Below are 12,720 nucleotides of genomic sequence, written 5' to 3' on the forward strand. Positions count from 1 at the left end.
CCCAACAACTGGGTAATTATCCAATCTTTAAAAGTCACTGGGAACAAGTTCCAGTTCTAGCATGAGAGAATATGAAAGAATCTAATACAGAAACTTCTAAGGCAGTTAAAGGCACATAGAGCAGATAGTATTATAGTATAAAGTGAAAAAACTACTGCCCTTGAATTTTGTTTTTATTCACTTTGTACTTGGGTTAAAAAATTTTAAATCCATCATCATCAACAAAAAAAGCAATCATCAGTATACTTCTAATTATAATATTTAATTCATTAATATTTTAAATATCATAGCCTTAAATTTACTGTTTGATTTTTCCACCAAACATTTCAACTAAAAACTGTTTTTGTACAAATATTTATTTCATTTTCAGAGCTTCCCAACTGCCCTAAAAATGAAACATCTGTTGTCTGTAACTAGTTCACCTCATTAACTTCACTTACAGAGTTTAAATATTCAACCACAGTTAAATACAGATGGTAAATATAGCAACTATTTAGTTACTACAAGCATAGGATATAGATTTAAAAAAGAAAAAAAAACCCCAAACAACCTTTCTTTCACACCTATTACCAAGGTTTGCCATAACAGCAGTTTAATAGAGCTTGTTAAAGCACCCATAACGTTGGAGGGCTAATTCCTAGACAAAACTGCTACAAGATACCTCTAATACTTCCAATAATTAATTTCTAACAATAAGGTTGCAAAGAGACTCAAGAGATACAAGCATTTTTCAGTTCTCAAAATGCACACTGAGGAATTCCAGGGTGCAAGAACAAAATCACAGGGGTGCTGTGGGATATTTTAAAGTTTTGAGAGAAGTACAGTGACATCTGTTGGACACTGCACAAATTGCCATTACTAACTTATTTGTACCTAACTACTTAATAAATGAAACCAAGAGGTATTTTTTTTTTTGGCCAAATGGCACTGTGAAAAAAAAAAATCAGTAAAACACTAAGGTCTCCATTGACTAAGAAAGTCCAGGAAGCTCTGTAATATTTTACATAATATGATAGGCACTGAGATGATTCCTTATTGATTTCAGAGTTTAAAGTCATGGTACTCGAGAACAGAGGTTGGCAAACTTTTCTTTCTGTAAAGGGCCAGATTGTAAACTTCAGGCTTTGTAGACTATAGAGTCTCTGCCATAACTACTCATCTATGCTGCTGTAGCACAAACCCAGCCATAGGTAGTACACAAATGAATGAATGTGGCTGTGTTACATAAAACTTTATTTAGGGGCAATGAAATTTGAATTTATGTCACAAAATATTCTTTTTCTTTTCATCCTCCCCTGCCTCTGCCAACCATTTAAAAGTATTAAAACTGTTCTAACTTGCAGGCTGTACAAAAAACAGGTAGTGGGCCACCTTTGGCCCACAGACCATGGTTTGCCAATCCCTCCCTACCCCAGAACTTTCCCCAAACTGGAAGCAAATGTTATTCCTCCATGATACAATCGTCATATAGCAAATAATATTTGCTGAGTGTTACAACAGAAGCTAACATTTAACAAATGTTTACCTGTGCGAGGCCCTAAACTAAGTGATTCATATGGGTTATCTCATTTAATCCTACAATCACCCAATGAAATAGCATTTTACTATTATCCAATATTTTAGAGTTGAGAAAAATGAGGCAATATTATCAAGTTTGAAATTTTGTTGCACTGTTATGACAGATATACCTCCTCTCCACCTAACATGGATTTAAATACTGGTTTATGTGTTGAAAAGCATCTATCAATTTTTGGTATATAAATAAACCTTTCTGAAAAACTCAAGTATACCTAGTCCCTGAAATTCTTCTTTTGGTTTTTATAATCAGGACACTATTTTGAGTTTCCTACTCTCTGACTACCCCTTTCCTCGTCTTTTTGTTGTTGTTGGTAGCAACTATCCTTGTCATAGCCCTGTAACATAAGCATTCCAAGAGTCTGTTCTTTTATCTCCTATCTTCTCTTTATACTTTCTTCTGAATGTTAGAGTAGGGTCTTCTTATATCCTCAGGCTAAATATTAATTGTATTCAGCTTATTCTCAAATTTGTTATTCTCCAGCTCAATCTGAGTCCTAGTCCTGAATTTCTATTTACCTGTAGAATGGACTATATGTAACTAAAATTGGAACCTGAAACTCAACATGTTTAAAGTCGAACACCTTCATTTCCAAACCAACTCTTCCTCAGTTCCCTATTTCTGTTACTGGCACCAAAAATCTCTTCAATCCCCTAAATTTCTCTCTTTTTTTTGGCTGCATTGTGTGGCATGTGGGATCTTAGTTCCCTGACCAGAGATCGAACCTATGACCCCTGTGCTGAAAGCACGAAGTCTTAACCACTGGACGCCGGGGGAAGTCCCAACTACCTAAATTTGAAACTTCGTAGTCATGTTAGACTTCTTCTCTGTCATCTTCCTCCATCTACAAATTAAGTGCCAAGTCTCTAAATCTTCTCTTCTCCTTTATAAGTCCACTGCCACTTCTCTGGTTTATATTCTTATCATGCTAGGCAACTTCAATGACTTTCTAATAAACCTTCTCTCAGTCAGTCTCTCACCTTCAAATACACTTGTACATTGCTGCCAGAATAACATTCTAAAATTCTCTCATGGCCTTGTTCAAACATCTATGATCCTCTACTATCTATCAAATTATGAAAATGTTACCATAGTAATGAAAACATTCTAATCTAGCTCTCCTTTTCCTGCTTTACTTCGTATATGTATCCTATAAATCAATCAAACTAGACAATCATTTTTCCTGCAACATTCCACATTATCCCTACTTTTGATCACAGTTTCTCTTCTCTCTTTTTCAAGACTGTACAAACTCTCCTCTCTGTTAGTTGAAATACTACCTCTCACTCTTCAAGATCTATCTCAAATGTTCTAACTCCATTACCTCAAATCAAAAATGATTTCTTCCATTTAAAAACCATCAATCTACAATTATACACTTTTATTGGTATACTTCATATACCCACAACACATAGTAGTCTTTTACTAAATTTTATTATGATGTAGGTTCAATTAGCAAGAACATGTAATTCCAAGAAAACTCTGAATTTTTACTATCTGGCAAAGAAAATATAGTTTATGCTTATTGGAATGTATGTGTATACAGCAAAGTAGGTAATCTTTTGCAGAGATCCCAACAATATTTATTTTGACTAGAGAGTTATATATAAACATTGTTAGTTAAACTTATTGTTAGTTGAAACTTTAACTAACAATAAACTTATTGTTAGATAAAAATTTAATATAAAATGTATATTATTTAACTTATTGTAAGTTAAATAATGTGATAAACTTACTAGTTTTAGTTAAAATAAATCATAAGATCAAACTAATGGTTTTATAGATAATATATCCATATATCATAGGCTTGATCTCACTGCTAAAGAAATAGTTCTATAATTTTAGCTGACAAGTTAACAGCTTAAGAGAAGATCATTTAAAGTGAATATACCTATGTTTCTCTGTAGTTATCATGAGTTATTATAGAATATAAATGATATTTAATACTGTTTTAGAGCTTCCAGTTTCATGATCTATTCCTTGCCATGAATGTGTGTGTGTGTGTGTGTATTTATATACATAGTTTATGAACTGGTGGAGGAAGCTAGAGAACGTAAGGTAACTTGTCTAGATAATAGAAGCAGAGTAGTAAGTGGCAACCTAAAAATAGACAGAACTCGTCTCTTAATTAATTACAAAATCTTTTACGATGCATTTACAAATTAAGAATCCATCCAAGGAAATTTCTGTTAGGTCTCTAAGTTACAAGGAAAATCCTAAAACAAATGAAAAAAAACACTAAAATGCTAAATTAAAGTAAATACAGTATCACTGAACATGGTAACAGGCTTTAAAAGTCATATAATACTGATAAAACTTAAAAATACTTCTTTTTTTGTACACTATGACTTTATTACTTTGAATAAAATTTGCCCATAAAACTTTAAGAACAAAGACTGAAACAATGTAATCTTTAAAGCAAGTTATGATGCTTTAAATGGAGAATAAAATGGATTTTCTAAATATGCAAATTAAACAGTTGTCATTAGATCAATTTAATTACAGAATCAGAAGTAATTCTGAATAAGAACTTTTATAGCAAAGCAATTACTGGCCCACTAATCTAACAGAGCTATTAAGTATTTGCTTTCAGTGAGGGCAGTTGGCATAAACTGAGCAGTAAACTGCCATAAATCTAGGGTTATGCTTGAGAAAAATATAATTGATCATAAGAACCCTACTGTAATTATTTGACTACAGTTGGAAAGAGATTGCTTAGTTAAATATTCAAAAGACTGAAGGCTGGTTTCTTGGCCAGCTATTCCAGGGGGAATGGGGCTTTTGGGAACTTGATAAATCTACAGTTCTAACAGATAATCAAAAGAGCTAAAGTTTAGTATTCACTGAAGAAGTATAAAGGGGTTCTAGAATTAATAAAGCTTTAGTTAAAGCAGCTCATGGTGACACCAGTTATGCCATGATAACTATCTTGAAAATTTTGCAGACAGACTGCTTCTGGAGAATTTCATTTTAAAGCATATGAAATTATGACCATTTGAGGATGGGTTCTAACTGAATTCAAGAAACCCTCAGTTCTAGAATACGGAAGGTAATAAGATAATTCAGTCACAGAGTCTTCTGATATTCAAACTGTACCAGTGAAATTCATATGTTTCTAACCACTAAGAATTCATACTACTGCTTTCCTCTGGAAGAGTTTTAGAGGATTATTAATAACAGTATGGATTTTTAAAGAATTCTCTAGTTTATGTTTTAAAAGGTTCAAATTTTGACCACTTGGAGCCAAATCCAAAGATTAGCAAAACTAACAATATGATAGAAACACTGTGGGGATTTAAAATCAGTCCTCAAACCCATGCAAACCAAATAATGTCAGATAAGCAACAAAACAAGAAGTCCAAAGGCAGAGACTTAAATAAGTAAACACAATGTATAATCCCTAAGTGGACCCTTAATTTGAAAAATCAAACAGCTAGAAAGATGTTACTAGGAGGACAACTGGGAAAATTTTGAGTATGGTCTGTATATTAGTGAACATAAATAATGGTATTATATCAATGTTAAATTTTCTAAGTATGACGATTTCAGTGAGGGAATGAAGGAGAACGCCTTTGTACTTAAGAGAAACATACTCAAGTATTTAGGAATAAAGTGTTACAGCGTTCAATAAAGCGTTCAATTCTTAAATGGTTCCAGGGAAAAAAAAAAGCATGTGAGTGTGAATATGTCTACGTGTGTGCGTGTGCATGCGTGCGTGCATGTGTGTGTTACACAGAGAGGGAAGTGAGTTTGCTCCTAAAAGTTAGGTAAGGGCTGGTGGTGAGAAGCCTTTAGAAAGAGACCAATAGGTTAAAAAAAAAAAACAAAACCCCACAGAAAACCCTTAATCTTTAATTAGAGTTAAAAGAAGTATAGGTTCTGAAACAGCAGGGAAAAGAAAAGTCTTTATCAGATCAACAAGAAAGTAAGGATGAAGAATAAATGGAGAACAAAATAAGGAAGAGGAAGAAATGAAACTAACATTTTGGGAGCACTCAGTCACTAGCCAACCTCTCTCAATTACCGCTTAACAATGTTAACCTATTTTCTCTTTATTATTTTTGTTTTGTCCTTTTTAGGGGGAACAGATAAGGAAGATAGTCACTTGCTCAAGGTCACAACAAATAACAAGAGGTGAGGTCAGCAGATGACCTCTGGTTTGTTCTGACATACCTGGTGCTTTGTAAATGAATTAGAAAATCTAGATTCCAGTTTTCTCAGTAACTTGTGGTAGTACTTTTCGTGCTTAACTTACACACATGTGAAATTACCAAAATGCAACTTTACTCATCAGAAATAAAGGATACAAACCCCATGCTTCTCAAAAGTTCAATGGAAATAAAAAACTACCATGATCAGTAGTTTTTCATATGAAAAATTTTATCTTTCTGCTATTTACTGGGTTGGCCAAAAAGTTCATTTGGTTAATGAATATGTTGCTCAATAAAGCTCTTGGTGAAAATGAAAAAGTCTCTTATTTTACTTAAAACCAAACAAACTTCTTGGCCAACCCGATATTTTTGTTAATGATCAACTGTGATATCAACTGCAAAAAGTACTTGAAAAAAAGAATATACTAGATTCAGAGGAAATAAAGAAAAATACATTCTTATTCTAAAACCTTAAACAAACTTAGAACTATCTTAATGCTTTAGCTCAAATGGTACTTACACAGAATACGTTTACTTTTAACAAACACAATTTTGGCTTACCTTTTTAATAGGTGATGTAGGTGTTGCCTGACCAGATGACACAGTAGGTGTTGTAACAGCTAGAGGAGCTGCTTGTGTACTAGAAGTATTGGCATTAGTTACAGAAGCCATGGATTTTGTCTTATCTTTAGGGAAAGGAAAAGAAAAAAAAGAACACTAAGAGTCATGATTCTAGATGAATTCAGTTTCAATGGTATTGAAAATAGCATTTTATACTGTATTTTTGCTTAAGGTTTTGTTAATTCAGTCTTTTCCCACTATTTTCCCTTTTAACAAGTGACATTTTCAAGGAGTTTCTAGAAATGTCTCAAAAGGTATGAGACTTAAATAAGAACACGACACACAACCAGACTTTTAAGAATAAAAAGCACAAATAAAATCTGACTATCTGACTTGTGTACTTTTAACACTATGGAAATTTTTTTTTAAGTTTTAAATCAATATTTAAAACTTGAATACATGAATACAACGTAACTTCAAAAAATGCAAGAGCTATGCAGTTTTCCAATGAATGAATAAACAACTTACATTGCTTATCTAAAACTTATAGTTCTTTATTCTAGGAAATCTAAAAGTGCTCTTTGTCGATAATGACATATTCCTGTCAATCAGTATGCTTAAATGTCACAAAGAGCATTCCTTCTCACCCCTAAAAAGTCTAAAGTTAAATGGGCACAATATCAGCTAAATTAGGTTAAATCTCTTCTCACAATGTATCAAGACCATCTCCAACTAGTAATTGATCACTCAGAAAAAGATTTTTGAAATATTAGAAAAAAATCAATATGATGCTAGCAAAAATTCAAAGACTGTATTTGAACACATAAATCAAACTGGCCTTTAGCAAAAGTCACATATAAATTTAAACCTTTAAATTAACTGTAATTTATAAACGGGCTAGAAAAGTTCACTTTTCAAATGGTCAAAAGTCATTTTATCCAGTTTTAAAATATTCCTTTAGTTTCAAAATGGGATAGGACATGTATCTTTCTATATTTTTGTGAAGAAGTATACTGCTTTTAAAGCCCTATGAGATACTCATTTTCTTTATACTACCTCTCTCCCTTCTTTAGGTCAGTTTTACAAAGAATCTTCCACCATAAGTTACCATTATGATTAAGTAGACAACATTAATAAATCCTTATCTTTAGGGTGAAAAGCATAATCTTAAACTATATCAAAGGACAAGGCCAAACTGGAATATTTAAAAATCACTATAACCACAGCTTTTCAAATAAACTGAATGAGCGAAACTCAGTCTAATAAACTTTTTTCTCGTTGTTAAATCCCTCTTTTTCATTCAACAGAAGCTAAGCCTATTCAGCACAGTTAAGTACAAATCTCATATACTCTAATTAGACCATCCCTCCTGGAAAACAATCCATCCAACCGGAGAGAGTAATTTAATGAATATTTATTGTGTCTGATACCTCAAGTACCGTCCTAGGCACCGGGGATATATATCAGTCAATGAAAAGACAAAATATCTTAACTGCATAGAGCTTACAGTCTAGTAGGAGAAATAAATAATAAACTAAAGCTCAACATGTGTTTTTTCATTTTATTTTCTCCTTTTCCCCCTATTTTCTCTAGTTTAAAAAATTTTTTATATTATTGAAATCTATACATCAAAGAATGTATATGCACGTATGCAAACATTTATGTTTGGTTTACGAATAATAATGAAACAAACCTCAGGTGTGTCCACCATCTAACTTAAGTAAACATTATCAGTGTTACTGAAGCCCTTTCTATCCATTTGATTTCAATGAAGAATAAAAACTTCATGTCCTAGAGAAAAAAAAAAAAAACCTAAAAGCAAAACTATGCTTCTCTATTGTCAATCCTTCAACTACCTCTGACAAATTTATAAATCATTTGGAAGGAAATTGAACTTCTGATTGAGTTCCTCTTTTCTTTTTTTTCGGGGGGAGGGTACGCGGGCCTCTCACTGCCGTGGCCTCTTCCGTTGCGGAGCATAGGCTCCGGACGCGCAGGCTCAGCGGCCATGGCACACGGGCCCAGCCGCTCTGCGGCATGTGGGATCTTCCCGGACCGTGGCACGAGCCCATGTCCCCCGCATCGGCAGGCGGACTCCCAACCACTGCGCCACCAGGGAAGCCCCTGAGTTCCTATTTTCAATCTGATTTACAAAAAACTGATTAAAAATGGTTTGGAAAATATTTTATGAAAGAAAATTCAGCAAAATAGTTATTTAACATAAAACAGTTTCCCAAGGAAATAACCTTACAAAAAGAAAAAAGAAACAGTTTAGAAATTGTCAGATCAAGCTATACCTCTACAGGGAAATGGCTGCTTTCTCAAGCTTGCCAAATAAAGTATGATAAAGTCTTGCTGATATTAAGAGTGAGAGAGAAGGAACCACATAGCATTTACATGGATTAATTCTCGAGATAGAGTTAAATTTTCCTGGCACAACTGGCTACTAGCAACACGAAGAACAAAATTATCAAGTACAATGCTTCAGAGGAACATTTAAAGTTAGCTCACTGAGAAGAGAGAGATTGGTATGCTTAAACTCCAAATTGGGAATTAATATAATACAATTTGATGGTAATTACTTCTATTCATATTTATAGAATAGAAGAGTTTAAAGAACTATCCAGAACTTCTCATTCTACAAGCAGGGAAATTTCAACCTAAGGTCAGGAGACTTGCTAGTTAGTGGCAAGACTGGCCTAAATCTGAAGTCTTTTTTTGTTTTAAATAGCTCCCTGGTGCCTAATACTGAACAGTAAACCGTATAGAAGGGACCAATTAAGAAAAATTAGGTAAAAAAATCTCAGGAATCTCTGTGAGATATCTGGACTTCCAGTTCTTGAATTCTACTACATGAGCTAGGAGATCTGGGTGCTGGTCCTGGCTTTCGTGTGCACATGTGCATATAATTTAATTTGTAATGATATATTTTACTAGAGACTGGGAGCCAAGGCATGTCTCACAGAGAGGAGATTAACTACATAAAAATAACTTTAAATACTTGCAAAAGTATCTGAGTCAGTTTAAATTTCAATATCATTTCATCTTTCAAATGAACTGAACAAATTTAACTGAAGTGTTATTAGGTAAGCATGTACATTAATCTTAGCATGAATCAGTCCATGTTCCTGAACACTGTACATGCTGATTCTCATATAATGTTTTTATAATTAGAAATATTTTAATTAGCATGTTATACAAATAAATTATAATATTCAATGACTACCTGTTGTTCTACTGCCAATTTTACCTATATTACTGTCGTCAAGGCAAAAGATATGCTGACTAACCTGATCAGCAATGTGACAGCAATAAATAAAAAATTAAATCCCTAAGTGATTAGAATCTAGCCATTTATAAATTTCAAAAACTCTTTGTGTGGGCTTCCCTGGTGGCGCAGTGGTTGAGAGTCCGCCTGCCGATGCAGGGGATGCGGGTTCGTGCCCCGGTTCGGGAAGATCCCACATTGCCGAGGAGTGGCTGGGCCCGTGAGCCATGGCCGCTGAGCCTGCGCGTCCGGAGCCTGTGCTCCGCAACGGGAGAGGCCACAGCAGTGAGAGGCCCGCGTACCACAAGGGAAAAAAAAAAAAAAAAAAAAAAAAAAAAAAAAAAAAAAAAAACTCTTTGTGTATTTCCAAAAAATAATTTACTTGTAGGATTAGTAAGCTTCAAGAAAATAAAGAAATCCATAACACATCACCTGGCAACAAAGCTAGCCTGTGCCCATTTAGCAATATCTTGTTTATAATGGGAAACAGAATTATCAGTATGATCCTTGACATGTTTATTTAGTAAACTTTAGCTTCTTACATTTTCTTAGAGAAAATATTTTATTGAGTGAGTAAAAAAAACTGATTCAAAACTGTTGCTGTTGTGTCTAGAGGAAATATGGGGAGTCCAAGAAATTCTAGGGCTCCATTTGTGTTTACTAATGATCATCAAACTGGTCCTGATAATGATGACAGTTTTTCATTGATAAAAACCTTAATGAAAATGAAATACCTTTTCTGATAAATATGCTAAAATGCCAAAATGCCAGGTTATACAACTCAAAGACAGCAATCCTGGAATCTTAAGCTCTTCAGAAGGTTTTTTATAAGATTTTTTTGATGTGGACCATTTTTAAAGTCTTTGGTGAATTTGTTACAATATTGCTTCTGTTTTATGTTTTGGGTGTTTTTTTGGCTGCGAGGCATGTGGGATCCTAGCTCCCCGACCATGGATTGAACCTGCACCCTCTGCAGTGGAAGGCAAAGTCCCAACCACTTCCCACCAGGGAAGTCCCTCTTCAGAAGTTTGAGTGATTAGCCGATAACAGAATAAAAGCAATTCAGTAAACAAAATCTATAAAAACATGTGAGCCAGAGGGAAAAAAAAGCAGAAAACAGATCCTTGATAATAAAAAGGGAAAGAATGTAAATTGTTATAGTAAAGCAATTTGGCAGCATCTATGAAAAGTGAAAATATGATTCAATAATCCAATGTTTAAGTGTATCTATTAGAGAACCTCTTGCACATATACACAGGGAGGCAATTATAAAATGATTGCTGCAGCATTATTTACAACACAACATTGGGAATAAGGTAAATTTTTATCAAAAGGGAAATTAATGTATTTGATGAATACTATACAGCAACTAAAAGGGTAAGTTACATACATAAAGACACAGATAGATACAAACAAACCTAAAAAATACAACTTTCAAGTAAAAAATGCAAGTTGCATAACAACTCCTAGGGAATAATAAAAACAAAACAACCTTATAATTACTACATATTACTTCTGAATGTAAGATAAGAGTATAAAAATAGACTAGAAGATTCAGAAGAAAACTCACGATAGTGATTTGGGAAAGAAAGGAAAGAGAAGTAGGTTAGGGCTGATGGTTAAAGAAGACAATGGTAGGGCTTCCCTGGTGGCACAGTGGTTGAGAATCCGCCTGCTGATGCAGGGAACACGGGTTTGTGCCCCGGTCCGGGAAGATCCCACATGCCGCGGAGCGGCTGGGCCCGTGAGCCATGGCCGCTGAGCCTGCGCGTCCAGAGCCTGTGCTCTGCAACGGGAGAGGCCACAACAGTGAGAGGCCCGCGTACCCCCACCCCACCAAAAAAAAAAAAAAAAAAAGAAGACAATGATGGTAATGTTTTAATTTTATTAAAAGAAAAATGATAAGACAATATAGCTAAATGTCAACAACTGCTAAGTTTTGGTAGTTGGAATATGAATGTTTATTATACTTTTCTGCATCTTTAAAAATTTCTCAAAACAAAGTAAATTTCCCCACACCTCTACAGGAAAAAATCCTGACTCTGCCCCAACTTTCTAAAACTTTAGTATTACTGAGGAAATATTTGGGACGCTGTTGGAGCCAGCTTCCTGTACTTTCAGGTCTCAGAAAGCAGCAGGAGCATTCTTGAGCTGCTGGGAACCCATCTAACCCTATGTGCACCATCCAAAGGGAATCTTAGAAGCCTCTTCACCCTCTTCAAACCTAAAAATATAGGTCAGTAAGATGCAGAGGTGATCAATTACCTGCCAGGTAAGCACAGAACAATAACATCACAGCTATACTTAAATTTCTAACACTCCCTGAAAGGCAATTTACTGGCTTGGGAGGTATCCTAACAAGTAGCATGTCAGTCTGAAAAGTTTCAAAATTAAAGCCCGGGGCTTCCCTGGTGGAGCAGTGGTTGAGAGTCCGCCTGCTGATGCAGGGGATGTGGGTTCGTGCCCCGGTCCACGAGGATCCCACCTGCCGCGGAGCGGCTGGGCCCGTGAGCCATGGCCGCTGGGCCTGCGTGTCCGGAGCCTGTACTCCGCGACGGGAGAGGCCGCGGCAGTGAGAGGCCCGCGTACCACAAAAAAAAAAGAAAAAAAAAAATTAAAGCCTGATCTTATCTTACTTTACACTTCATCAAAAATCACTGAAAATACCTTTATCCTTCAAATTTTACCTGTTTCAGCTTCTGATTCTGAGTCATCTTCCTCATCTTCTTCACTAGAGCAACTAGATTCATCTTTTTTTCCTTCTTCCTCATCATCAACCTTTTCTTGTTCCAGAGAGTCAATACGGGATGCATTTTTCTCAGGCTCAATAATCAATGTCTCTTTGCTGTGAAAGGAAAAAAGCCTTGAAATAATTATAAACACAAAAGGTGAAAATACATAATGAATACATTAATTTTTCCCCAGAACCACAAAATTTAATAATCATACTTGTGGCTATCATGACAATTCATTTAAAACAATAACAAAACCTACTTTAATATTTTACTTACTTTTTAAAGGTTTTCTGTGATTGATTATTGTCCATATTGGCTGTTGATTCAATTAGCGGAGATTTCTTCTCCCGTTTTTCACTATGGAGCTTCATAAAAGTTATGCAAAGGAAAATAAGAATACTATTAAAATAACATTAATGAGCAAAATAC

General features: G+C 34.7%; 1 protein-coding gene across 13 annotated transcripts in view; it reads right to left on the bottom strand.

The window, feature by feature from the left end:
* PPP1R12A (protein phosphatase 1 regulatory subunit 12A) overlaps positions 1–12,720 on the bottom strand; it is a 151,022-nt gene that overhangs the window by 42,035 nt on the left and 96,267 nt on the right. For all 13 annotated transcript variants that reach the window (XM_067009794.1, XM_059081633.2, XM_059081637.2 and 10 more), the window contains 3 exons: positions 12,568–12,656; positions 12,244–12,401; positions 6,289–6,413 (listed from right to left, as the gene is read on the bottom strand). In XM_067009794.1, the coding sequence (XP_066865895.1) occupies positions 6,289–6,413; positions 12,244–12,401; positions 12,568–12,656 (372 nt within the window). The remainder of the gene's footprint in view (positions 1–6,288; positions 6,414–12,243; positions 12,402–12,567; positions 12,657–12,720) is intronic.

This window comes from Kogia breviceps, chromosome 12 (genome assembly GCF_026419965.1).
Source record: "Kogia breviceps isolate mKogBre1 chromosome 12, mKogBre1 haplotype 1, whole genome shotgun sequence".
In the NCBI taxonomy this organism is placed as follows: domain Eukaryota; kingdom Metazoa; phylum Chordata; class Mammalia; order Artiodactyla; family Physeteridae; genus Kogia; species Kogia breviceps.